The 26,078-nt window shown below is 32.9% G+C and overlaps 4 protein-coding genes across 9 annotated transcripts in view; all 4 read left to right on the forward strand.

Annotated features, from left to right (window-relative positions):
• The first annotated feature begins 1,173 nt into the window (after positions 1 to 1,173).
• On the forward strand, positions 1,174 to 5,721 carry LOC122637953 (tetratricopeptide repeat protein 39B-like). Its single transcript, XM_043830500.1, has 11 exons — positions 1,174 to 1,243; positions 2,346 to 2,396; positions 2,527 to 2,555; positions 2,628 to 2,808; positions 2,894 to 3,026; positions 3,434 to 3,566; positions 3,651 to 3,750; positions 3,844 to 3,909; positions 4,004 to 4,719; positions 4,793 to 5,026; positions 5,102 to 5,721. Exons 2-11 carry the CDS (start codon positions 2,370 to 2,372, stop codon positions 5,334 to 5,336), a joined length of 1,854 nt encoding a protein of 617 aa, XP_043686435.1. The 5' UTR covers positions 1,174 to 1,243; positions 2,346 to 2,369; the 3' UTR covers positions 5,337 to 5,721.
• A 423-nt stretch (positions 5,722 to 6,144) lies between these two features.
• On the forward strand, positions 6,145 to 11,329 carry LOC122627100 (importin-9). Of its 4 annotated transcripts, none has more exons than XM_043807909.1 (14): positions 6,146 to 6,242; positions 6,733 to 6,831; positions 7,031 to 7,403; positions 7,488 to 7,721; positions 7,801 to 8,170; positions 8,244 to 8,494; positions 8,552 to 8,813; positions 8,904 to 9,223; positions 9,319 to 9,538; positions 9,610 to 9,881; positions 9,964 to 10,372; positions 10,552 to 10,700; positions 10,820 to 10,895; positions 11,044 to 11,329. In XM_043807909.1, exons 3-14 carry the CDS (start codon positions 7,062 to 7,064, stop codon positions 11,250 to 11,252), a joined length of 3,114 nt encoding a protein of 1,037 aa, XP_043663844.1. In that variant the 5' UTR covers positions 6,146 to 6,242; positions 6,733 to 6,831; positions 7,031 to 7,061; the 3' UTR covers positions 11,253 to 11,329. The 4 variants fall into 4 exon arrangements, with proteins under 4 accessions (XP_043663847.1, XP_043663844.1, XP_043663846.1 ...); XM_043807911.1 differs by lacking the exon at positions 6,146 to 6,242 and adding an exon at positions 6,260 to 6,596; XM_043807912.1 differs by lacking the exon at positions 6,733 to 6,831 and having other exon boundaries at positions 6,145 to 6,242.
• A 140-nt stretch (positions 11,330 to 11,469) lies between these two features.
• Positions 11,470 to 13,459, forward strand: LOC122627103 (BLOC-1-related complex subunit 6). Of its 2 annotated transcripts, none has more exons than XM_043807917.1 (4): positions 11,470 to 11,685; positions 11,906 to 12,430; positions 12,504 to 12,664; positions 13,026 to 13,459. In XM_043807917.1, exons 1-4 carry the CDS (start codon positions 11,599 to 11,601, stop codon positions 13,075 to 13,077), a joined length of 825 nt encoding a protein of 274 aa, XP_043663852.1. In that variant the 5' UTR covers positions 11,470 to 11,598; the 3' UTR covers positions 13,078 to 13,459. The 2 variants fall into 2 exon arrangements, with proteins under 2 accessions (XP_043663852.1, XP_043663854.1); XM_043807919.1 differs by having other exon boundaries at positions 11,534 to 11,690.
• Positions 13,460 to 16,944: 3,485 nt separating this feature from the next.
• The window catches only part of LOC122627101 (PDZ domain-containing RING finger protein 4-like), a 153,026-nt gene continuing 143,892 nt past the window's right edge, over positions 16,945 to 26,078 (forward strand). The window contains exon 1 of one of the 2 annotated variants that reach the window (XM_043807913.1): positions 16,945 to 17,464. In XM_043807913.1, the coding sequence (XP_043663848.1) occupies positions 17,444 to 17,464 (21 nt within the window). In that variant the 5' untranslated portion in view covers positions 16,945 to 17,443. The remainder of the gene's footprint in view (positions 17,465 to 26,078) is intronic. The other variant, XM_043807914.1, reaches the window with a different exon arrangement.

Below are 26,078 nucleotides of genomic sequence, written 5' to 3' on the forward strand. Positions count from 1 at the left end.
TTTCACTATATAATCGCTAATTTAAGACATCGTTTCTAACATGCATATCTGCAATATTCTTTAGACATAAATCTAAACAATTACGCTATTTTTTTTCTTCGATCATATTACTCGTTCACTTATATTAATAAAAATTCATTTCTTTGATTCGGCATTTGATCTTAAAGGAATTAATTAATTTAAAGAAAAATATGAGTTTTAAAACAATTTTCAATTTTTCCTTAGTAAACAATTATTTGGATTAAAAAGAAAATAATACTTATTGCATTTATTTCTGTATTCTTCCGATATAAGCGTTTATATCATAGAGTGATAATAAAGTTTCAATACATAAGGTTTATCCTGAAAGCTTATTTTCAACGAAAACATTTTCATTCAAACTTTCAAACGAATAAAAATCAATGAATTTCAATTATCTTGAAAAAGTTAAATTACAATATTTCTAAAGTGAAAGATTATACCATATTGACTTTAATACGCGAAATAGATCCTAGTAAATGACAAGAGACATAAACGAGCACATCGTACGTATAAGTACATACAACTTCATTGGTGCACGCGCACCTTTTATACTTAAATGTTAAGTATATGTATTCTGAGTATATGAATATATGTTCTCCTAAGTATGTGTGCGACATTATCCGTGATTCTATATGAAGAAATAGTCTATCACGTGTACTTAGATGTAATGATACTCCCACCTGAATTACTTCTCTTTTTCATTCCGATGCAGAAGCCATATAGAAAAGGACAACAGCTGCTGTTGAAATTCATATAAACGAATATAAAAGAATGAGGTAAACAATATTGATCATATTGTAAACAATATGAATCCAGACTTACATACATAAAAATGTACGTCCGTAACATCGTGTTATATGCGTGAGATAGTAAGAAAACGTTTCTCTCTTAATCTCATATAGAGGCCAACACTCATGCGTCGTTTCTCGAATACGACACGTTTAAACTGGACGACCTAAAATTTAGTCAGTCTAACGCGCGCAGTGATGCGCTTCGTATCATTATATTAATTGATTTGAGTTCTTTTTTTCAAACGTTTTATCTATACTATTTATATTAACGAGATATTAATAAAAAAGAAGAACAAAAAAAAAAAAAGAAAAAGAAAGAAGAAAGAAACACTTGGGGCTAACGTTTTTGCAAAATATTTCTTTGGAAATATTTATATGTAATAAATCTTTATTTCGCCTGGAAGAGTAATCGATTTTACGGTTGAGCAACGGTGAGTAAGGTTTCATTACGAAATTGTCCTTTCCTTTTAACATCAATTTTTTCCTTTCTTTTCTTTTTGACGTTTTAAATGAAACTTAAAATCGCTCTCTCTTTCCTCCTATCTTTATCATTTTATCTTTCTCTCCTTGATCCTTCATGCTTATCTTGTAGACATGTCAACCATTATTTTTTTTTATTAATAATTAAATTTGTATTTTTCTTATTAATAATTAAACAAAATGTAGGTCTTCTATATCAACGCATTATATTACTTAACGTAAAGAAAATTTTGTGCTATAATGCTGTATTTATATATTTGTTTTTTAATCAGAGATATAAATGTAATGTAAGTGTTAAAGACATTGATTACAACTGATTTATAAATGTAATATATTTTTTAAAATCAAGTTAAGTTTTTATAATCTTATCTTGCTTAGCCTTATCTCTTTTGTATTTCTTTATCCATAAATCAATTTTCTTGTCTATATGTCGTACTTAAAAAAAACCATTGTCTTTCATATACCAATAAATACAAGAATATTTTCTATATTTTAAAATAAACATATTTTCAATAAACAGTCCTTTATGTTTTATAATTTACCATTAATTTTAATATGATTGTATACTTAATTGTCATTTTAATAACAAATCATTACTCATTGATTACTTGAAGATGAAGCAATCTAATGAAAAATATTAAATAGGTTTAACTTTGGAATAACTAAATCTTTTTTGGATATATACTGGATACATATTTATATTAAAACATTAAAGATCAAGATGCCTAATAAAAAATTTAAAAAGATTATTTTTATCAGTAGAAAGTCAGAGATATTGCATTTATATACTTTTCATTGTGAAACTAGGCGTTGCTTATAGGATAATGACCTAAAATTGAAGGAGCACACTTGAGAAACCAATCCTATAAAATAAAACTTTCTCCTTTGATTACTCTAAGTTTTTGCATTTAAACATTCTATCTTTGGTCCTATTTAATATATATACATATATATAAATTTACTAAAAAAAATATGTGATATGTAAATAAGTAAAAAGATTAATAAATGTTTGTATTTCAAAGTTAATGTAAAATAATTTATATTCTGTTACAGATTTGTTTATTTTTTGATTGAAAAATGTCGGACATTGAGGCAGAAGATGAGGTATGTATATACATATTAGAGTTAAATATTATATTAATATCGTATTTACAATACACGATCTAATATATAATATTTATTGTATATTTTTTTAAATTATTAATGTGTATTTTTATAATAATTATCATCACAGTTTCAAGATGCCCAAGAATTTCCAACTACGTAAGTTAAACATATTTATCCATTTTGTGAGTGTGCATATATGCTTTTACAATGATAAATATTGCTTTACAGATCTACTTCTATGGATCTAGATACAGCTATTATGGAATCAAGAAAGGCAATTTATTATTTCTTTAATAATGATTTCGATCAAGCAAAAAAGATTATGGAACCATGGGCAAATACTAGCATGTACCACTCCTTAGGTACAAGCGTCTTTGCATTTTTGGAAGCTATACTTACATTTGAACAAGTATAAAGAATTAATTAATATAATTTTATTCATTCATGTATAAAATTTATTACTTTATTAATATATTACCATATATATTACTTAGAAATACATTGAGAAAGCATCTGAAGCTTTAAAACAATGTATAAATGTGTGTTCAAAACACCGTAAATATACTACAATTACACAAAACATTGGGAAAATGGTTAAGAAGACCAATTATGGCGCTTATACAATTGGTAATGTATATATTTTTTTTCTTACATGCCATATGTAATCTAATATAATTATCATAAAGCTTTATTTGTAAATAATGCATGTCAGAGTAGCAACTAACATTAGTACAGTAATATTGCTATTATATAATATATCAGTCCAAAGCATTGACTGGGGAACATGTGATAAATTAAATTTGTTAAACATATATATTATAAATATTAAAGTATAACTAATGATTTTTTTGTTCGTGTTCTTTTTACAACATCTAACTTCTCTTTTTCTTCGAGCCTAACATAAAATATACAGCAATCATCAAACCCACAAGTGTGATTTATCATTAATTTATAGCATTGACTTTATCATATATGATAACGTTATTAAGTTAAGAGTAGTGCATGCAAGGAATGATAGAAAATTAATATTGCAGAGGAAGTGCATGCAGAACTCTGCTATGCTGAGTCACTTCTTTTAAAGTCGATGCTCACATTTGTGGAGGACGAGACTCTGGTCAGCTTTGTCAAGGCTGGATTGAAAATTCGTACCTGCTTTCTATCGTACAAGTAAATAAGTCCTAACGCGATAATTATATTTCTTTTTTTATTCCTTCAAAACATCTCTGTCTAACTCTCTTTTTTACATTATAGAGAATGTTTAACAATTCTAAATAATCGTAAATGGGAAAATGAAATACAAAAACTTCACTTTGAAAGTGGTGTTCGTATGGGTATTGGCACATTTAATTTGGTATGTAAAGTTATTTGTACGATATAAAAATTTCATCATATAAATAATAATGTATTGAAAGATGACAACTATATGATTGACTTGAAATTACAGATGATTTCTTTATTACCTGCTCGAATTATTAAATTACTGGAATTTATTGGATTTTCTGGTGATAAGGTAATGAGACTTATTTTAATACACATTAAAACATACTGTGAGATTTTTTTTTTTATATAGAAATTTAAAAAAATAATTAAAATATTATTTTTAGGAATATGGTATTAATGAATTAGAAGCAGGATATACAGAAAGAAGAGGTCTTCGTCAAATACTATGTGTAATGACATTATTGAGTTATAATTTATATGCTTGTTTTATATTAAGTCATGCAGATGGTAATTTAGATTGGTGTGAAAAAGCATTAAACGAAGAATTAAATTCTTACCCAAATGGTGTATGGTTCCTTTTCTTTAAAGGAAGACTTGAATTAGTAAGAGGAAATATTGAGGATTCTATAGAATGGTATAAAAAGTCTTGGAAAAGTCAAAATGTTTGGCCTCAATTTCATTGCGCTTGTTATTGGGAATTAATGTGGGCTCATTGTATTAAACAACAATGGAGTGAAGCTGCTGACTATGCCAATAAGTTAGCTAATGAATCAAAATGGTCTAGAACAATATACCTTTATCAAAAAGCTACGATTCTTTTAATGCAAAATCCAAATACTGATGAGAAATATATTATAGATAATTTAATGATGCAAGCACCAACTTACAAACAACGCATTGCAGGAAAATCATTACCAATTGAAAAGTTTATTGTAAAAAAGGTAGAACGTTATTTCGCACAGAAAAAGAATTTAATTCTTCCTGTGTTTGAGCTTATGTATCTGTGGAATTTATTTAGGATAATTGGTAAACGAAGGGATTTAATTGTAAATATGTACAAAAAAATCGAGGATGAAGAAAAATTATTAAATTCAGCACCGTGAGTTTTACCCTCTTCTTTTATTGAAATTTTTCTTTCATATTTGTTTCTAATTATTTAAAATTCTTTTTAGGAAAACGGAATATCATGCAGACAATGAAGCACTTCTTTTACTTTTAAAAGGTGCTTGTCTTCGTCAAATGGGACATCATGCATTATCCGAACATTGTCTAAAACAAGTTATACAGTTAGAAAAGTCTATAAAAGAAGATACTTATCTACTTCCTTATGCCACTGTTGAACTTGCTTTATTAGCAGAAGATCAAGAAGATATTCAAACTGCGGTTTCATATTTGGAAGATGCAAAGTAACTAAATTTTATTAGAAACATGTTATGTGTACATGCAATATACAACATTAACTGCAATATTATACTTTTCAGAAAAAATTATACCGGATATCTATTGGAAACAAGATTACATTTTAGAACACATTCGGATATTATGAGATTGACTGGAAAAAAAACTGAAGATCTCATATCAAATAAACAAGAAAATAGAATTCAACAGCAACAAAAAGATAATGCTGTTGTTAATAGTGTTATTAATGACGATTCAAATTCAGATAGTAAAGTGAATGCAAAATTTAGAAATAGTCCAATTGTTACAAGCCTATAAAATTCTATAATCTTTTTAAATAATGTTTATTCTTCTACATATATGCTATTTCTTTTATACTTCAGTGACTGAAGATTAAAAGAATCTATTCAATATTCTCGGCACTATAATTCTATTCGTGGTTAATGTGGTGGTCTACTGTAAAGATTTAGCCTATTTTTTATAGTTAGTGATAAATTATTATATTCTTTCTTATTATGGGCCGAGTGCAAAAGAATTTTCTTTACAACTGTTAATATGGAATGAAATTGGTAGTGGGAAAAACTATGAAGTAGTTTCATTCATGTAATCATGTACACAGATAGTGAACAGATATACTGTAATTAAAAAATTTAATAAAATAATTTCTAATGAAACCAAATTGAAGGGAAAGGAGAAAGTAAAATATTTGCTTTATTTGATATGTTATTTGTATCAATTTGTTATTGTATTGTTAATGTTTTTATTATATTTATTACTGTTATTTTTATGCATATTTTTTTATTTATTTCGAGAATCTTTTTATTGTTTTTATGTTACACAGGATATGTTATATTTCGGAACCATTTACGTTACATTATATATTCTTTATTTTATAATTTTGTATAGTTTATTTAGTTTGTATTTATATCTTTGTAATCTATAATGTAATTAAATTTGTTTAATTAAAAAATAAATGTCAAATATATGAGTATATATATTTTATTAAAGAAAAAAAAAATATATATATATATATAATATATCTTTTATTCTTATGAAATATAAAAAGTTTTCTCACAGTCGATAATTCAGTTTTGTAAGCACGAAATCTTGCGGAACATACATTTACTATCCTATACCATCCTGTATATTATCTGTGGGTGAAGTTGGGTGAAATTAATGTCACTTCAATACACTAGTGTTATTTTAGTGGAGCTGGAACCGCAGGTTTTAAACATTTAATTGTTGATTATTTTTGTAATTGTTGATATAACAGAAAAAGTTCATTAATATTTGTAGTAAAATATGAATAATTAGTTATCAATTTTACACCTCATATGACGTCATATTCAAAAAATTAAACAGACACATGTTACAACCGGTTCCAATATTTTTTTTTTTCTTTTTACGTCAATACATTTACAATTTGCATAATGATTAAAGTTGTTTTCCATATATATAATAATTTATATCAAAGATTACATTAAATAGTATCGTAATAACTATGTTAATGTACTTACTGAGATAATAATCGTAATATGTAATCTCTTATTGGAATTTCTAACCTTCTACGTAAACCGGGTATTTGAAAAAAATCGTCAAATATTTTTTATCAAAGAACACTATTCGTTGTTAAATCTCTCAGTTAACAAGTATTTAAAACATTTGATTAAAATTTTACAATAATATACATTTTTTGCTTTTTCTTACTTTGCAGTAATGATGATATAAAAGTTATGATGCAACACTGGAAGATACTTATATAAATATAAAACAACAATAAGAGTAATTTATAAGAGAAAAAATATGTTCCTGGGTAATAGAGTATTTATATATATATATATATATACATATATATGTTAAACAGTATAAAAGTATTATAATATTATATATATAAATACTATAATATTATTTATATTTATATATATTATATTATATATATATATTATAATACTTTTAAAATATAATGTTTATTTGTATAATAAATGTCATTGGAAAATATTAATATGTTATAGATATTAATCAATAGATAGTATCTAATTCACAATGAGCACAAGTATGAGTGATGTACAAGGTTCCTTAAAGGAAGCTCTATATGAAACATTGACAGGAATCTTGTCTCCACATCGGGATATTCGACAAGCAGCTGAACAAAGAATTCAAGCACTCGAAGTTACAGAAGAATTTGGTATTCATCTTACTGAATTCGTGATTGATCCTCATGGTCATTTACCAATTAGACAATTAGCATCTATACTTTTAAAGCAGTATGTAGAAACACATTGGACTTCACTAGCTGAAAAATTTAGGCCACCTGAATTAAAACAAGTGACTAAAGAAAGAATTAAAGAGTTGTTACCACTTGGATTATGCGAACCTATTAGTAAGGTACTAGATACTAATACCTTTGTTATAATATCTTTTATTATATATAATTTTTTATTTATTTAACATATCTGTCTATTAACTTAGGTACGTACAGCAGTAGCCTATGCAATATCCGGTATAGCACATTGGGATTGGCCTGAAAATTGGTCTGGATTATTTGATATATTAGTTAATTGTTTGAGTGGAGAAAGCGAATATGCTGTTCATGGGGCAATGAGAGTTTTAACAGAATTCACTCGTGATCTTACCGATACTCAATTACCAAATGTTGGTCCTGTTATATTACAAGAGATGTATAGAATCTTTCAGAGTGAGAGTGTAAGTTTACTGAAATATTTTGCAATATTCGTTTTATGTTATTGATTTAAAAAAGTATTAAACTTGATATATTATATAGCAATATTCGATCAGAACACGTGGACGTGCAGTTGAAATTTTTACGATCATCACAAATCTCGTAGCTGCTACAGGAATTTATCATAAAGGATTTATAGAACAATATCTGCAACCAGTTATTCCTATGTTTTGTGAAAAATTTGTTCAGTGCCTCCGTGTCTCTAATGGTCCAACAAGTGACAGTGGACTTAAAACTGATATTATCAAAGCCATAAACTGCCTTGTTACAAAGTTACCTAAATATGTATCCAACTTTTTACCTCAAATGTTACCACCGGTTTGGGAAACATTAACTGAAAGTGCAAAGATTTATCAAGAAGAAACAGTAAATGGAACTACAGAAACAAATAATAAAGAAGTAGATTCCGATGGTATGTTAAAAATTGTACAAAATAAAAACCTAATACAGATGCCAGCAATTACTTAGTTTTTTATTGTTTTCAGGTGAAATTATTAATTTTAACAATCTTATCATTGCTATATTTGAATTTGTTCATTCTATTATTGAACATAAAAAGTTTTCAAACCTTGTCAACAATTTACTACAGGAAATAATATATTATTTAATCATTTTTATGCAAATAACGGATGAACAGATCGAGTTATGGACAACTAATCCTAATCAATTTGTAGAAGAAGATGATCAGTGTTTGTTCGCTTATAACGTGAGAATATCGGCGCAGGAATTCCTAGCAGTAAGTATACAAGATTCGATTGAATTAGAACGAATTACATATAAATATTTTATTCAGGGTGTCATCAGTCATTTCGAGGAAAGAGCAGTGAATGCACTTTGCGAAGCAATTACGCGGCATATTGAAGCTACAAATAGACTACAAGCTGGAGGAGATGATAATAGCAGTATTGAAAATTGGTGGAAAATACATGAATCTTCCATATTAACATTGAGTATTACAAGAGATATAGTGATAGAAAAACAACAAGAAGGATTATTGCAATTTGATATTATTAGATTTATGGATACTGTTGTGTTAAATAATTTGAATGATTCAAGTAATGAAAATATTGTTTAAACGCATTTATGTTAAAGGACGTAATTTAATTTTCATATTATTTTATTTACACAATATTTATTTTTTGTAGGTGCGCCACCATTACTTCTTGGTCGTTGTTTATGCGTCGGTGGAAGGTATGCTCAATTAATGCCACCTGAAATGAGCTCAAGATTTCTAGAAGCAACAGTTAATGGCTTACAAGAAAATCAACCGTCATGTATTCGTATAAGCGCCGTTAAAGCTATCTATTGGTTTTGTGAGATATCCTGTGCAGATGCTAATAATCCTACTAATAATATTATCAGATCTCACTTACCTAATATATTTCAAGGATTGTTTAATTTATCTAGTCAAGCATCTACGGAAGTTCTAATATTAGTCATGGAAACATTTCAAACAGTAATATCGGTAATTATAATAGCAAAATATTTACCATACTCACAATATATATCTTTTTTTATTCCAAGTTACAATACATTTTAAAATTCGTTTAAATTTTACAGCTGGATAAAGCATTTACTGCTTCTGTAGAAAATAAAATATGTCCATTAACGATTGCAGTTTTTTTAAAGTTTCATAGTGATCCAGTAATATTAGATTTATGTCAGAATATATTTAAAGAATTAACTCAAAATTCTAATTGCATCGAACCTCTGCAAACTCGTTTAATACCAACTTTAGTGAGTATGATGGCTGTTACGCCTATGGATAAATCGAAGGATGGTATGCGAATTTCTGTGTAAATACATAGTATGTATTTATTCCGGAAATATATTAATGTTTATTTTTATTAGAGGGAGCTCGCGGGGTAGCTTTGGATATCTTACAAGTTCTCGTTCAATATTCACCAAGACCATTAAGTAATGCTTTGATTGAAACTGCCTTTCCTGCTGCTTGTCATTGCATTCTTAATTCTGAAGATAATGGGACACTACAAAGTGGAGGAGAAGTGATACGTACGTATTTATCTGTGGCTGCACGCCAAGTCACTACTCATAGAGACAGCGATGGTCAAACTGGATTACAATATATCTTGCAAATAATTGCACAGTTATTAAATCCTCAGGTAATATTGTAACATAAATATTGTACTTTTTAATTCGCGATGAACATATCTATTGAAATAATAACTTTTTATATATTTATAGTCTAGCGAATTCACAGCAATCTTCGTTGGCCGTTTAGTAACGACTTTGATACGAAACGTTGGAAGTACATTGGGAGAAAATCTTGATCTGTTATTAAAAGCTGTTCTTAGTAAAATGCAAAGGGCTGAAACATTAACAGTCATGCAAAGTTTGATCATGATATATGCACATCTTATAAATACAGAGTTTGATGCTGTTTTAAATTTCTTGTCAACGGTACCTGGCCCTACTGGGCAAAGTGCTCTTGCCTTTGTGTTGTCTGAATGGGTTAGCAGACAACATCTTTTTTTTGGTAGATATGAACGTAAAGTAGCTACTGTAGCATTATGTAAGATACTGGAACATGGTGTGACACACGATGACTCTAGATTGAAAGAAATCACTGTAAAAGGGGACCAAATATTTTCTGGTAAGGAATTAATTGAGTATTATTCTCTTTGAGTAAATTACGAAGTAAAATATTTTATTTATCGTGATTGTATTATTTTCATTTGATCTTTATTGGAATAAATAAAAAACAAATGTTCGCTCGCGCGCGTGCATACGTAAGCGTATATACACACTTGTATATATGTACTTTGTATATAGGAAATGAAGCTGGTGTAAGGACCAGAAGTAAAGCAGAAGCACAACCTTTTCAATGGACTACTGTGCCTGTTCTTGTTAAGATCTTTAAATTAATAATTAATGAACTGTCAAATGATATCGAAATAATTAATGCCACTCAAGAAAGTGAGGTATGCATATCTATTATAATTATAGATAAAATAGATAATACGACTAAATTAAATTTATTCAAATGTTATCAAAAATAGAATTTAATATGTAATATTAATATGAAACATTGAATTTTCAGGTATCCGATGACGATGATGACGATACTGAAGGAAATGAAACTTTAATAGATCCAGGAAATGAATCTACTTTATTACGTAAGATTTTATAAAGTTTAAATAGTTTTGATTCATTTTATATAATGTATTTTCTTTTGTATGTATACAGGGTTACAATTTGCTTACGTATGTAATTGAATAAGTGTACATATATACATATTAATAATTTTCTTGTTTTTATACGCAGATATAGAAGGGGAAGAAGATGATAATGAAGAGGAAGAAAATCCAGATCTTCTGCAAGATTCCATTTATCATTTAAATCTTGGCCAATATTTACGAGATTTTCTTTCCAATTTTTCGACCCATCATTGTTTTCCTGTATACATTCAACATCTTAATAATCCAGAGCGCAAAGTCTTGAACACTTTAAATATTAATTCAACATATATGTAACAGATTGTTGATATAATAATAATGATACAATTTTTCTATTTGATAAAGGATTATTAAAACAACTTTTGTTTTTCTGAGTTACTTACTTTCTGTAGCGATTAATATCTTTTCCATAAATTTTTATGTTTCGTAGAGAATAATATGTACGAATACTTTACAAGTAAAATTCGTATATTCCCGCGCTAAATTGGAAGGTGCGCAAGACGTTACTGCGCAAATACTACTCTGACGCTTCATTGTATGCATGATGCATAATAGAATCAGATATAAGTAAGATCGATACTTTTGACAAAGATTTGATTATATTTCATTTGAACAATATTTTTAATTATTTTATATTATCAAAATGGAAATGGAAGATGCTGAAAATTTATCAAAGCCGACGGGAACTACTCGAATTGAAAAAAATCCTGTTGACTATGACGAAGACAGAGTAAGGTTAGAATATTTTCGGTTGTGTCAAATGTCAAATTTTGAATATAATAATTTTGTTTGTATCTTGGATTTTAATTCTTTAGTTTCCTTTTGTATCACGTGATGCTCGAATAAAAAATCAACGTTCAACAAGTCAAAGTTAACAAACATAATATTTGACTCAACCTATTAAGTAAAGTAGTTTCAGCAAATAATTTCCATTAATATCATTATTTCAGATGCATGAGATGACAGCCTCTTACTCGGAAATATCATTCGATTCGCAATCTTCTCCGCCAGTTTCTGAATTGAGGTCGCTCATCGAATCTCCTGATATAGATGGAAAATATTTGGGAGAATGTCTAGAAAAGATGAATGGGATCGGAAATAGGCCAGACCAATTAGATTTAAGAAGTAGAGATTCTAGTCCAAACGAAGAAGAGGATTTAGATCCACCAAGTTATCATAAAGCCATGGGTTATTTACAATTAGAAGGAACGGTAATGCAGGATGGAGATATGGTTTTGTTTGTAACGGAAGACTTGGAAAATAAGATTAAATTGTCCAGTCCGGTTACAAAAAAGGGAGAAACTCCTTCTTTCCCAGGATCACGAAGTTCCACTCCTTGTTTATATAGACAAGCATTAACGCCACAGTTACCTTTATTGGATCATAACGTATTAAACGAATTAGAAATGGAAGCGAGAAAGATAGCTACTTCTGTTGATGCTCTTACAGAAAATCTTGCTGCTATTTTACACAGTGTATGTAATTTTTTAATTTACTTTACCAATGAATCGAACAATCTGTGATAATATAAAATTATAATCTTTACAGGCATCTGCGCTTACGGTAGGTTGTTTGGAAACTTATAGAGATGCAGTATGTAAGACTTGCGATGCCGTAGATCACAATATAAAATCCATGTATCAATTAATGGCAAAATGCGAAGAATTATCAAAATATATGGCACCGATTTATAAGTTGGCAGAGCAAATGTAAGTATTTATGTATTATTAACAAAAAAATATCATATTGATGAGTGAAAAATTATCATTTTTAAATTGACGTATAAATTGTATCATATCGTACGAAATTGAAGTATAAGTTTCGATCGTATATCCGTTTTTATCCATTTGTTTGATTACGGATCATTTTGAAACGAGACTTAATGAAGATGAAAGATTAAATGAAGAAAGGACAGATGCCATGGTAAATGAAAAATAAAAGTTGTTTCAGTTAATTTCGTTGCAACGATTTCTATAAATATTAAAACAGATCAAACAGTCATTTCGCTCTGTATGCATAGTCTCGTATTCGCCGGCTCACTATACCGAACCCGTTTCGCTTGCGTTTCAGTAAGGAGATGAAGAGGATGCTGGAACTGTTTGAGAGCGCAATGAATTTGTAAAGATAGAAGCCACCTTATGACATCAACTTCTTGTTTTTTTAAGCGGTGCAGTTTCTCAAACGCTTTTGTGATCGTTCTTTGTGAACTCGTAAAAAATCGATATCGTTGACAACATTTATCTTGTTAGATTCATCGAAATAGTTAAAATGATCATTTTCTACTTATCGATCATTCATTGTTATTAATTATAGAGCTGGTAATATTAGATTCGTCACAAGATAAATCGATTATTTTAAACTAACAATAAGATTAGTGTCGTTATATCATCATAAATTCGTCAGGATATGTATATGATTTATTTATAGATTAATCCTTGTTACATTGTACAAATTGTTATATCATGCGATTGTTTTGTTATACGAATAAACGATGATCAGATGTACACGAAAAGTACGCTTAACACGTTGGATGTCGGACTATTTTCACGTGATTCAACGTGTTAAAGAACTTTTTCTCGATCTTCATCAACGTTCTTGTTGACCGTGGTCAACTCTTTGGCTATGGTCAAAAAGGGAAGTAGGAAGGAGGGAGAAAAAAGGGCTGACTCGTGCGCACGAGACGGCATAATGACCGACGATAAATAAAAGATGGTGCGGCAGATAGCTGCCCTGTTTTACCTCGACCCGCTTTTACGAAACCCGATCGTCTCGCGGCCACTCTTTGCCGAGCGTTACCGCGAACTTCAAACCGACGTGATTACGTATGCGATTGCGTGTTTGCTGCGTGCATTTCAAAAAGATATCGTCAAGTCAACGCACTTTTGGAAACTAATCTCTTCTCGACGAGATCTACTCTTTTTAAGAAAGTTCGGAGCAAAGAAAGAAGCAGAATAAAAAAAAAAGAAAGAAAAAGAAACGAGAGTTATGTATATATCCTTGAGAACGATGACATCTTCCTTTCTTCGAAGCTTGATCGCAAAGTTATTCATTTCGTCGTCTTTGATCATTTCCCGTTAGACTCTTCGCAGTTTCTTATCGTTAGCAAATTACTTGGAGCTTGGGAGTACATTCTCTCGAGGGATGTAAGGTCGATGAGAAGCGAAGAGAGAGAGAGAGAAAGAGAAAAAAAGAGTCAGAAAGAACTAAAGACAGAAATACGTTTGGCAATACGTACTACGAGGAGAAGCTATGGTGAAAGAAAATGAAACAAACGGGAACACGTGACTGCGTCGTCGCACAAATACCGCCAAATTCCAGTGTTCGCCTCTCGCATCGGTTAGCTTGTGCGAACATACGAATCGCAAGATTGCAGCGATGTCGGAGATGCAGAAAAGGTAAACTACAAATGCTCGACAGATCACAGGCCGCTAATTAAAAATCTCCTCGTCACCACGAAAGCTTTCCTCTTTTGGTAAGAGACAGAAGTATATCTACCCCTGTTCGTTTTCTTTTTCTCTCTCACTTTCTCTCTCTTTCTCTATCTTCAACGCTCTCCTACATCCTACTACCCACTCTTTTCGAAAGCTGCTCACGGCAAAAGGCAAGAAACCGTCTGTTATCTTCGGTTCCTTTTCTTTCTTCGTCCCTTTTATCTTCTAGTCTTTTTCGCACGTGTTTTTCACCATCATCGTAGATCGCGTATCCGAACTCGATGTATGCATGTAAGCGCGTACCTTTGCGTACGTGGTCATTGTCCCTTTATGTTACTTTCTGCCTGTCTCTTTTCTCTTCCGTCTCATTATCCTTAACTAATGAGTTACGACCCCTTTTCGAAGTGCGCGCGTGCATCCGCCCTTGTCTCTTCGTTGCACGCCAATGAGAAAGACAAAGAAAAAAGGATTCTTCTGTGGTTCTATTTTCTTTTTTTATGATTTATCCTTGTTCGAAGAAACTCCAAGATAAATTCTTTTCGACGTCTTTCTCGATCGATCCCCCAACGTTTTTCAATGCAATGGACAAGAGAGAAAAATGAAGACAGAGAAATATCGATTTTTTTTTTCATTCATAGTCGAATGACGAAAAGTTCCGCGCTTTAATTTCCGGATAAAAGAGGATCAACTTTGATATCGATTTTATTACAGTCAATTCCTATCTTACGTTTCCAACTGAACAATTTTTCTATGATTCATACTATTCTCTTTCTCTCTTTTTCTCTTTCCCTTTCTTTTTTTACGGGAATCGGCCGATAATCAGGCATCTGTCGTAAAAATGGTTCGTCCGATATACGGAATGCGTACGTATTAGAAAGATCGCAAGTGGTAAAGGAGAACCGTCCGAGGCCAAAATTTCATAATCCCAGTCTTAACAAGAAAAGTTGCATAAAAAGCGACTGAAAAGTTGTGAAGTTTTCCCGCCGCCGTCTCGCTTGTAATCCAGCCGCTCCAACCCTTCCTCATCGCGCCGTCCTCGAAGCCCACTCATAATTACCAAAGTTAATTTGCGAAGCGCGATTTAATTGGTTGGTTCTTGAAGGTTCCTTAAACTTCAGAAAGAGAGAGAGAGAGAGAGAGAGAGAGAGAGTGGGTGTGTGAGTGGGAGTTTTACGAAGGTTTACACTTATTAATGCGACGAAAGGAAGCGAACTCATATACCCTTCTTCTTCCCCTTCTCTTTCTTCTTCTTCTTCTTCTTCTTCTTCTTCTTCTTCTTCTTCTTCTTCCTCCCGAGAGACGCCGGGTCCTTCTCTCTTCTCATGCGCTCGAGTGCCCTTCCTTCCGCGATTTCTTTTTCCCCCCTCGTTTTTTTCTACATTTTCCTACCATCCCATCCTTGAGTATTTCCATCGAGGAAACACCTGCGTCCAGACTGTATTCTCCTTTTCTCTCTCCCTCTCTCTTTCTCTCTCTTTTTTTACTTCGATCTTTCCTTCGTCCTCGATAATCTCTAAAAAGGAGTAGACGAGCATTTAAACGGAGTTGTTCGAATCTACTCTAAAGTGGACGTGTGAGGATTAGTAGAAGCGGTAAAAAGAAAGAGGTGAAATTCGGAGAAAGCGATAGGGAATAATGCAGAAACGACCGAAACCACGAATGCTGCGACTAACGGACGGTCTGTGGTCAGAGGAAAGAGAGATAGAGATAGTGAGAGAGAGAGAGAGAGAGAGTAAGAGAAAAAGAGAGAGGAGAAGCAGGTCGGCGAGGTTGGACTGGTCGAAGAAAGGAACGAAAGGAAAGGGAAGAAGAAAAGGGAGGAGAGAAAGAGATAGAGAAAGAGCAGTGCATAGCATAGGGTGCATTGTGCGGACTGCGGACTGCTAGTCGGGCATCGAACTAGAGGAAGGGTCTGCGGCCTCTTTGTTCTTATTCCTTTCCTGTTCTTCGTGTCCTTTCACACTCTCTTTATCTATTTCCTACGTTTCCTTTTACTTTTCCGTCAATCGAATCTGTTTCCTCTTGCTAAAGACGACCTTAACGTTTTTTTCACGATAACAATATCGTAAAGAATAATTATACGTAAACTCTTTTCGTATATCGTTCAGAGCTGTATTTGATCCTCGTATGTAAACAATCGTTGATTACTTATTATTTACATTTTTACGGATGACGATATACAAACGGAAGAAGAGAAATCAATATCTTTGGAAATATCTTGTTTAAAGAATAAATTATAATTATTAATATATAAAATAATTTGTAGTAGCAGTAACTAACCAGCGATATTAATAGAAAGAAAGAAGAAGGGTAGGGTAGAGAATACGATGTATAAATAAAATGATAATCCATATAATAGAATATATACACACACACACACACATACGTAGATAAAGAAAGTAAATAGAAAAAGATAAAGAAGGATAGAGGAGACATTTTCTTTCTGGACGATTCGCGCGGTCGAACGCCTGTCTCGCGCTCTCGTCCTCGGTAACTCCCCCCACCTCTTAACGCGTCTACCAACGACGACGACGATGGTGGCGCGGTGGTGGGGGTACCGCGCGACTGTCGAGAGACACTCACGCTGGAGTCTCAGTCGACGCCGAGCCGCCACGCGCGTTGGCCTCGTTGCTTCGTTTCGTTCGTGAAAACATCGTCGCGCGAACATTCGATATAAACTTTTCTCCTTCTATCTTTCTCACCTTCTATTTATTAACCTTTGTTTTCGCGTTAGATCTACGATCGCGAGGGTGCATCGATAAGAGTTTTCGGTGGAGCCTGATTGGTTCACAGCGATAATGTTTCATTACTATCTACGCGTTACTACTATTTCCGGTGTCGCGTGAGTGTCGATCGTAAACGCTCGAAAGACTCGTCGAGCGAGAAGAGGAATGTCCTAAACGTGCGTTGCACGCTTTTGTTTCTATCTCTACCTTTGAATTCACCGGTACTCGTCACCTTTGACCTCCCTCTACTCCCTCTACATCGTACCAAGGAGGATCCATAGGACACAGGATAACCTTTCGACTCGTCTTCTTCTGCTTCTTCCTCTTCGACATGGACTTCGTTATACTTAAGGTAATTTTTTTTTTTTTTAATATTATGGCCAACTTCGCGGTCGAATTTATTTTCTTTTATATATATCACACACACACACACATATATATATATTGTATATTATTTATGTAACGTTAGATTTTCTCGTTACTTCCTTTTCCTGGAACTCTTGAGTGAAATATGATCTCTCTCTTTCTACTTTACCATAGCGTTCGTGGAATTTACCTTTCCGACGTGCGAACTTTACAAACTTTTGTAGTTTTTTTCGATATGTGTCTCTCTTTCTTTCTCTCTCTCTCTCTCTCTCTCTCTCTCTCTCTCTCTCTCTCTCTCTCTCTCTCTCTCTCTCTCTCTCTGTTTCTCCCTTTTTCTTTCTCTTTTTTCTTTCTGTCGTTATTATTGTCGTCGTCCTCGTCGTCCTTCTACGTTGTTACCGATACTATGACACGCGTGTCGTACTTCTCTCTTCCTTCTTTTTCTTTCTTTCTTTAACGGTTTTTGCGAAGAATTTGACAAAGAGAAGGATAAAAAGAGTTAGACTTAGTTTATTTTCTTTTTCTTTCCTACTTTCAACTTTTTTTTTCTTACTAGACAAGGAAGGTTTTTTTTACTGGACAGAGAAAGGAAGAAAAAGGAAAGAGATAAACGTAATATAAATTTAACGGAAAGTTCGATAGTATTTTTTCAAATCGCGCGGCATTTTTAACGAGTTTCTTGTGCGTTACGTGTTCTCGAAAGATCATTGTAGAAAGTGTTTCTGCGTTCTTTGAAAAATGTACCGTTGTATTATACGAAAAAGCGAACGGAATGAGTAATGTGATTGTAAGTTCATTTAATAGAAGGAAAAGAAAAAGTTTCTTCGTTTAATCGAAGCAAAAGAAGTTTGTCGAGTGTCGTCGAGCCTTTAACAATAAGACGTCGTTCTTCCCAGAGTTAACCTACAAAAAGAAGAAGTACGGTAAGCGTAAGGAACGACTAAATTAATTTTTTTTTCGTCGAGTTTTATTTCGCTATACATCTCGAAGAGAACAAATTATGCGTTTTTACATCCAACGGAGTTTGCTACCCTTCGAAATTAACTTATCGTCTCGTCCGATCTCGTCTCTGCTTTTTCTTTTTTTCTTTTCTTTTCTTTTTTCACTTCGTCAAGAAATCTTAGATAGTAGTCATACGTGATTTGAATTCAAAAGATATGTATAATATGTATGTATGTTTCCACAGTTGGAACGTAGATAGAAACTTGATATTATTTTATCTTTTAAATCTGAATCGTCCTATCTTTTTGACTACCGTCGAGGGAACTGAGGATAGAAAGTAGACGAATAAAAAAACGAAAAAAAAAAAATCGCAGGATGTTTATGGTTATGGGAGACCTGGAAGCAACTTTATCGCACAATAGCCGCTTATCAGAGGTCGCTCTTCACATTTGCCTTAAAGACGCCATTGCTCTTAACGCTTGGACTCAAAGGGACGGACGATAAAGTTCTCGAATTCGCGAATATCTTTTCTTCCCTTATCGGAAGTTTCGTGAGTGCTTCCATAGGAGTTCGTCAGGGGAAAGAAAAGAGAGAAAGAGAGACGAAATGATCGATAGAAAATAAAACGAGTTGATCATTTCTTTCTTTTACTTGTTGACAAACTATTGCGTGAACATTGATCGTGTTTCTAGATACATAATTTCTAAAGAAAGAAGAAAGAAATAATAATAATAATAATAATAATAATAATAATAATAATAATAATAATAATAATAATAATAATAATAAATCAGATTGACTAGAGTTGTTCTAAGATCGTAAGAAAATTGTCGTGAGAGATGATAGATAAAGTTTCTTCGAAGTGTTTGCTAGAAAGAAATTTCTCATTTACATGGAGATAAGGTAAAAAGTCAGTGTCGAAGGGGAAAGAAACTCTCTCCCCCCCCCTCTCTCTCTCTCTGTCTCTCCTCTCTCTTCTCAGTCAATAGAATTCGCGTTGTTAGGGCTGCGAGAACTTACTTGTACTCCGATTCCGAGCTTGATTATTCGAAAACGCATTAACGTCGAAAGTGACGATGGAGAATAAGGAGGAGGAGGAGGAGGAGGAGAAGGTGACAGACCGAGATGATTTCGTAGATTAAATTCGACTTTCTTCGACGAGGTATCCAAAAAGACGATTTAGAAAGTACGAGGAGAATTACCAACGTTATCAGAATTTTCCTCGTTTACCTTCCTTGAAGTAGACGAAGCGAAAACGAAAGGAAATTATTTCTCTAATAATTTCTCACAACGGACTATTGTCATCATCGTCGTCGTTGTCGTTGTCGTCGTTTCAACGTTTTCTTTCTCTCTTTCTCTCTCGTTATCGCGGAAAAGTGAGTCCGCTAAAAGTTGATCGTCGTTGGATCGTCATTTTAACAGTATACCTCGTCGAGTTCTCGATATCATCTCTATCGTTCAGAAAGGTATATACGATTGCTTTAGAAATAGAAAAGGGGAAAAAGGTAAAACTTAGATTTTTAAGTTCGCTTAAAGGACGACGATGACGACGGCGGCTTCATGGTGGCTTGACGGCGGCGGTATCGTTTTGTCTCGACCCACGCATATCGTTCTTAGAAACCCAGGTGTACGATAAAGAACGATAAACGAAGTTTCATAGTACGCGGTAGATTACCATGGACGACTACGGCTATGACTACGACTACGACTACGACTACAACTACGATGAGAAGCCATCCAAACTACGAGATATCAGAGAAAGAAAAAAAGAAAGAGAACTTGCTATTTTTACAAGACCATATATATATATATATATATATATATATATATATATATATATGCATGTATTTTTGTGCTTTACTCTTTTTCCGTGACTCTTTATTTCTCTCTCTCTCTCTCTCTCTCTCTCTCTCTCTCTCTCTCTCTCTCTCTCTCTCTCTCTCTCTCTCTCTCTCTCTCTCTCTCTCTCTCTCTCTCTCTCTCTCTTTCCCTCAATATTATATTACATACATGTACAAACAGTTGGATATATATATGCATCCGTCGACATCGTTATATCTTGTGTTAAATTCACGAATGTATTGTATTTATATCGTTATTATTAATTACCAGAAATTAGTCGATCGTAATCGGCTTACCGTTAGTCGGGGGAAACCATCAGTATTAACCAATTTATACAGGGAAATGTATTACGAATGTTCATTTGATGTTTCTGGATTATCGCGATAGTTAAATGATCTTACAATTAGTTACATGTATAGGTATTAGTTATATTTTGCGTAATACTTTATATAGAATATATTACAGGAGAATATATACCTTTTCTTTTCTTTTCTTTCTTTTTTTTTTTTTTATTGGAAAGAACACACATTTATTGTATGTTTTTGTTAAATGTATAGGATAGAATCGACTTGGATATATGCGCAATATGTAAATGAAAGGATATCGATCGACGTCGATGTTATTATTATCATGCTTGTCCTCCAACATGTTGTAGGTGAGTGTTAAACGCTTCGTTATAGGCAGGAGAAGAGCGCATCTAACCGCACGATCATTATCGATCCGATGGAAAGGCTTTTCATTTGCTACAATGTCATCCTAGTTCCGGCAGCGTTTGTTGTTATAGCATTGTTTAAAGACATTTGATCGGTGTGTATCGTATACGTGTAGATAAATAGAAACTTGCTTTCTGTTTCGGATTTTTATCTATCTTTACAATATATATATATATATATATATATATATATATATATTTACACACATACACATAGTCACATATATAATGTATGTATATATATACACATATATTATATATATAATATATATGTATACACACATGTACACGTATATACATATTATATATAAACATATACATAAATAAGCGTACAGTATACATGTTCTCGTTTGTATGGGTTCGGTCGTCGTCCGTCGATGGTGTAGAAGAGGCAGCAAGAGTGGTATCGAGAAAGGCTCGCCTAAACTACCGCATTTATCTCCGTCTTTTACCGTGGCTGCATTTATCATGCGGCTTTGATGGTGTACTACGTATATTTCTTGAGTGTTTGCGCATCGTCGTTTTGCGTAAGCGAGCAAGTACTCGAGGAAGACTTTTTAATCCATCCTTGCATGTATATACATAGATATATCGTGCCTCTCTCGTTGAACTTTGGACAAAGCCCGATTATACCTCTAAGACTGTGCCCCGATTGTCTTCCCTTTCCACAACGTTGGACGTTGTTCATTGTGTACGCCTACCACCCTCTTTTACCCCCGTTATATTTCTCTTCAATATGTCACTAGAAGGGATCAGTCCTTCGATTTTTACGGTAACCACTTCTTAAAGTGGAACCATCGGTATCATCCTTCGTGGCTTGCTTATATCGAGAATCATAAGAATGCGCGAGTCTGTTCAAGGTACTGTCTTTTCAATTGGAAGATTTCTCTTTGAGAAGGAAAGAAAAATCTGAACGTTTAAAAGGACGATATTTGAAGCTCCTTTTTTATTTTTTTTCTTCTTTGGTCTTAACATTGAAATTAATTTAAAGCTTATCCTTCCTTCTTTCTTTCTTTCTTTCTTTCTTTCTTTCTTTCCTTCCTTCCTTCCTTCTTTCCTTTCTTTCTTCCTACTTTCTATCCTTTCCTCTTTTATTTCGTCCCACTTCGACTTCATATATATTCATGGTGTTAAACATCGTGGACCTGGTAAATATTCATTCTTCTATACAGAGGGAAGATAATCGAATCTTTCTCACTCTCTTTCTCTCTCTCCCTTTCCTTCTCTTCGTCTTTCTCTCTTTCTTTCTCTTTCTGTCTCTGTTTTTCCATGAAGAAAATGAAAATAAAACTTAAAAATTTAACCTTGAAGATCGATTAAAATGTTACCAACGATGAGATTGAGCGATTAATCGAATACTTTGTTCGCGTCAAAATCAAATAAATTTTTCTTTTTCTAACTATAATAGCTCGTTGATTCAACGAGAGGAGGAATTCAGGAGTTCGAGAAGTAACGAGGAGTAAAAGAAAAATCAAAAGGAGAAAGGAATAAAAAGAAAAAAATAAGAGACGTCACATGGAGTTGAAGAGAAAGGACACCATTGGTCGAGGATAAAGCGTTTAGAGTAAGTGCTTGGCAATAAACGCTTGCCCTCATGCGCGATATTACATCGTCGCGCGCTCGAGTGCGTTTTCATTTCTTTTGGACGTGAAGTGGACGAGGAGTGTCGTCGCCCAATTAGTAGTGGGAATTCGATCGATCGTGATTGCTGGGAGCGGTTGTAAATATATATATATATATATATATATATATATATATAATGTATATCATGTCATAAATATTTATATATTTTTTCAGAAGCTATGTTTTTCTAGATTAAAAACGAAATTTGTATACACATTTCTTATATACTTAATTTATTTAGGAATTTTTCAGACGTAAGAAATCATTTAATAAAGAATTTAAAAGGATTTAAATATATATATATATATATATATATATATATATATATATATATAAATTTGAGATATTGAACAAAAAAGTGTTTCAGATTCGGATGCTAATCAATTTAAAATTATTATTATATTATCATTATATCATATAATAGGATCTCATTATATGATTTAACATAATTTTACTTGCTCGATTATATTCACTGTGATAGATTGATTTGGGTTACATGTATACGAACAAGTATGATAGGTACGCGCATGAGAACATTTCTATTGTTGTATTATTATCAATTTGTACCATCGAATTAATTTATGTTCATCACGAAAAGTAGCACTTTTCATTTTTCCGGCACACGATATTATGAAATATAAATTTTAAAATGCCTACGATATTAGAGTTAAATTATCATTAAAGCAAAAAAAGGATTTGTTAGCAACGATATTTAAAGATCTTATCCCGAAAGAATTTATTCAATTTCATAGTAATATTGTCAATTAAAGAAATTGCTTCATGTTCGTTTATATTTGATTAACCATTTATGTCATTAGAAACATTTTTTTATTTCAGTTAAAAGAAACATTTATCTTTTTATTATTGCCATAGAACGCTAGGCAATCTATTTAATGTGATCACTTTCGCAGTTAGAAGTGAAAAGTGCTATTTCGCGCCGGACTACTGAAAAACGTGCTTTTAGCTTTCATAACAAAATAAAAATAGCATAACGCCATTATTCTTCGTCGTTACACTTTTCGTGAATAAAATCGAAACGTATTGCATTCATGCGATTTCAAAATTCTGTCAGTCTTTTGTTAGGATAAATGAAAACGTACATACGTCGAGATATAGTGAGAGCAAAGATTCAGAGGGGTAGGTTTGAAGAGAGGGTAAAAAAGAAAGACTTATAAGGAAATGATTGGCCGGTTAGAGTAGGTATACCTTCGTACGTTTGTGGTGTAACGCGTATGCGCGTAATTTCGTAGGGAGCATAATTTTCGCACTTAGAACGGACGTTTCTCCTCTACTGCTGTCGCTAAAACGTTGGAGCGCTTTTTGAAGCGTACTCGAGACGCAGAGATAGGTAGAACACGTAGTGCCAGTACATATATATATATATATATATATATATATATATATATATAACGTAACAGCAACTCGTTGTAACCATGAGACACGATGGCTACGCAGGCTGCGTGGGCACTTAGCTTGCGAAAAAGAGCCGGAAGGGTCCGTCCTCGTCCTTATCATCATCGTCGTTGTCGTTGTCGTCGTTGTCGTTGTCATCGTAGTTGTCGTCGTCGAAATCGTCGTTACGAAGGCAACCATTACGGAAATTACGATGGTAAACCTTGGAAGGGAGAGAATAGCTCGCGAGACTCGATGTTGCTGACGTTGCGACTCGAAAGCTCTACTGGAGACATTTACGTGGTAATTTTCATTTCATTATTTCGCAAACCCTCTCTTTTTATCTCTCTTTCTATCTATCTATCTATCTATCTATCTATCTATTTATCTCTTTATCTCTTTCTTTCGGTCTCTCTCGATCTCTCGCTCCGTCTGATAATATCATTTGTCGTCACAGCCGAAGGGAAATTATACCTCACACCTACAAACTTTTTTAACGTTCGAATATGTAGCGATCATTATGACCCTGTAAAAGTTTCGTATTCAACAGTTCTTCCCTATCGTTCCGCATACGTTTAATTAACGTTTTAACGACGAGCAAAAAAGCGACAAAGCTTTGGCAAACATTCTCATTTTGATAAGAATTTATTCCGCGAAATCGATCAGTTCGCGAAGAATTTGTAATGCGAGATGGATGAAATTTAATAAAAATTGTTGTTCTTTTTTCTTTTCTTTTTTGATATACGAGTTTAGGTTGTCATATCGGCCATGTATATGTGTATTTCTTTTACAGCGAATTTTATATCTTCTTGTTTTTGAAATTCCTCTTGAAAGTTTCTCTCGAGTTTAAACGTCGACCTGTCTCGCGAGAAAAGTTCTTAAAGTTTTAAGATCGAGCGTGTACGTATCTTCTTTAGGTAGCGTAGATGGTACACAGTAGATTCATCGAGGCTAATCCATTTTCTTTCGATCCACTTTCGACATTTTTTTCATTCGACTTGACGACTTTTTTTTCTTTTTCTTCCTCTTCGATCGAGTACGTTTCTTTTCCTACGTTATCCATATTTTTGTCGTTGTTTACGTAAATAAATTTAATGAAATAGAGGTAGCTTTTAAAGGAACGATTTATTACATCGCAAAGTTATTACAAATTTTTTACGTTTATATTATGAATTCCGAAGGTTTTACACGCTCGAGAGTTGTTAATGCGTCAATGTGATGCCACCAGATTTGCAGTCGTTTTGAAAGAGTACTCGGGCGTTGCAATGTTCATATTATAACGTGAATACGAATGAATTCAAAGTTTTTAATAGACAGAGGAAAAAGAGAGAGAGAGAGAGAGAGAGAGAGAGAGAGAGAGAGAGAGAGAGAGAGAGAGGCCGAATAATTTTCTGGAAATTATTAATTCCATTTATGATACTCGGCTCTACATATTTATCGTTCACGACAATTCAAATATTCAATAATTTCCGATTGCTTTCGATTAATTTTTATTAAGTACACTTATTTTTTTTTCTATGCACGCACACACGCAAAAAACACAAGGTTAAAGTATTTTATCAATTTTAAAAAGAAAACAGTGCTATTCAGGGAATATTTCTCCGATTTGTAGAGTTTACATTTTGAAAGGAACTTCTCTCGATCGTTAAGCTCACGTTCTCGAAACTCTCGAAGAGGGTAGATGAGTCCTTTTTGTACGGGGAAGGGGACAAGGTTCATAGATTAGCCAATATGTCAGGTCGAACGTGTGTACGTGCATCCACGAGTACTTACTCGAATCCTCTTGTGCTCGTACGAACACAGACACACGAACTATGAAGTTGTGTGCGTGTTCGCCTATGCGCGTACGTGAAATTCATTAGACGTGGAAACGCACGCGCCGCTTTAATATCGAAACGCAATTTAAATGCATATCACGCGCCGCCGTGGGTTCCGCCGGAAGATTATCATAACCGAGCGATTATCGATACCAGTTTTCGAAGTACTTCCAACCTCCTACCATTCCTCTCCACCCTTTCTAGAAAGAGAACGAGAGACAAGAAGAGAGAGAGAGAGAGAGAGAGAGAGAGAGAGAGAGAGAGAGAGAGAG

This window comes from Vespula pensylvanica, chromosome 2 (genome assembly GCF_014466175.1).
Source record: "Vespula pensylvanica isolate Volc-1 chromosome 2, ASM1446617v1, whole genome shotgun sequence".
Taxonomy (NCBI): domain Eukaryota; kingdom Metazoa; phylum Arthropoda; class Insecta; order Hymenoptera; family Vespidae; genus Vespula; species Vespula pensylvanica.

Excerpts from the sequence above, each read along its gene's own strand:
- LOC122637953 (XM_043830500.1), top strand. The coding sequence starts at position 2,370 with ATGTCGGACATTGAGGCAGAAGATGAG. Across the intron at positions 2,556-2,627 it reads GCCCAAGAATTTCCAACTAC|ATCTACTTCTATGGATCTAG; the intron begins GTAAGTTAAACA and ends ATTGCTTTACAG. Across the intron at positions 3,910-4,003 it reads TTGGATTTTCTGGTGATAAG|GAATATGGTATTAATGAATT; the intron begins GTAATGAGACTT and ends TATTATTTTTAG.
- LOC122627100 (XM_043807912.1), top strand. The coding sequence starts at position 7,062 with ATGAGCACAAGTATGAGTGATGTACAAGGTTCCTTAAAGGAAGCTCTA. Across the intron at positions 8,814-8,903 it reads AAATAATTTGAATGATTCAA|GTGCGCCACCATTACTTCTT; the intron begins GTAATGAAAATA and ends TATTTTTTGTAG. Across the intron at positions 9,882-9,963 it reads CACAGTTATTAAATCCTCAG|TCTAGCGAATTCACAGCAAT; the intron begins GTAATATTGTAA and ends ATATATTTATAG.
- LOC122627103 (XM_043807917.1), top strand. The coding sequence starts at position 11,599 with ATGGAAATGGAAGATGCTGAAAATTTATCAAAGCCGACGGGAACTACT. Across the intron at positions 12,431-12,503 it reads TTGCTGCTATTTTACACAGT|GCATCTGCGCTTACGGTAGG; the intron begins GTATGTAATTTT and ends TAATCTTTACAG. Across the intron at positions 12,665-13,025 it reads TATAAGTTGGCAGAGCAAAT|TAAGGAGATGAAGAGGATGC; the intron begins GTAAGTATTTAT and ends CTTGCGTTTCAG.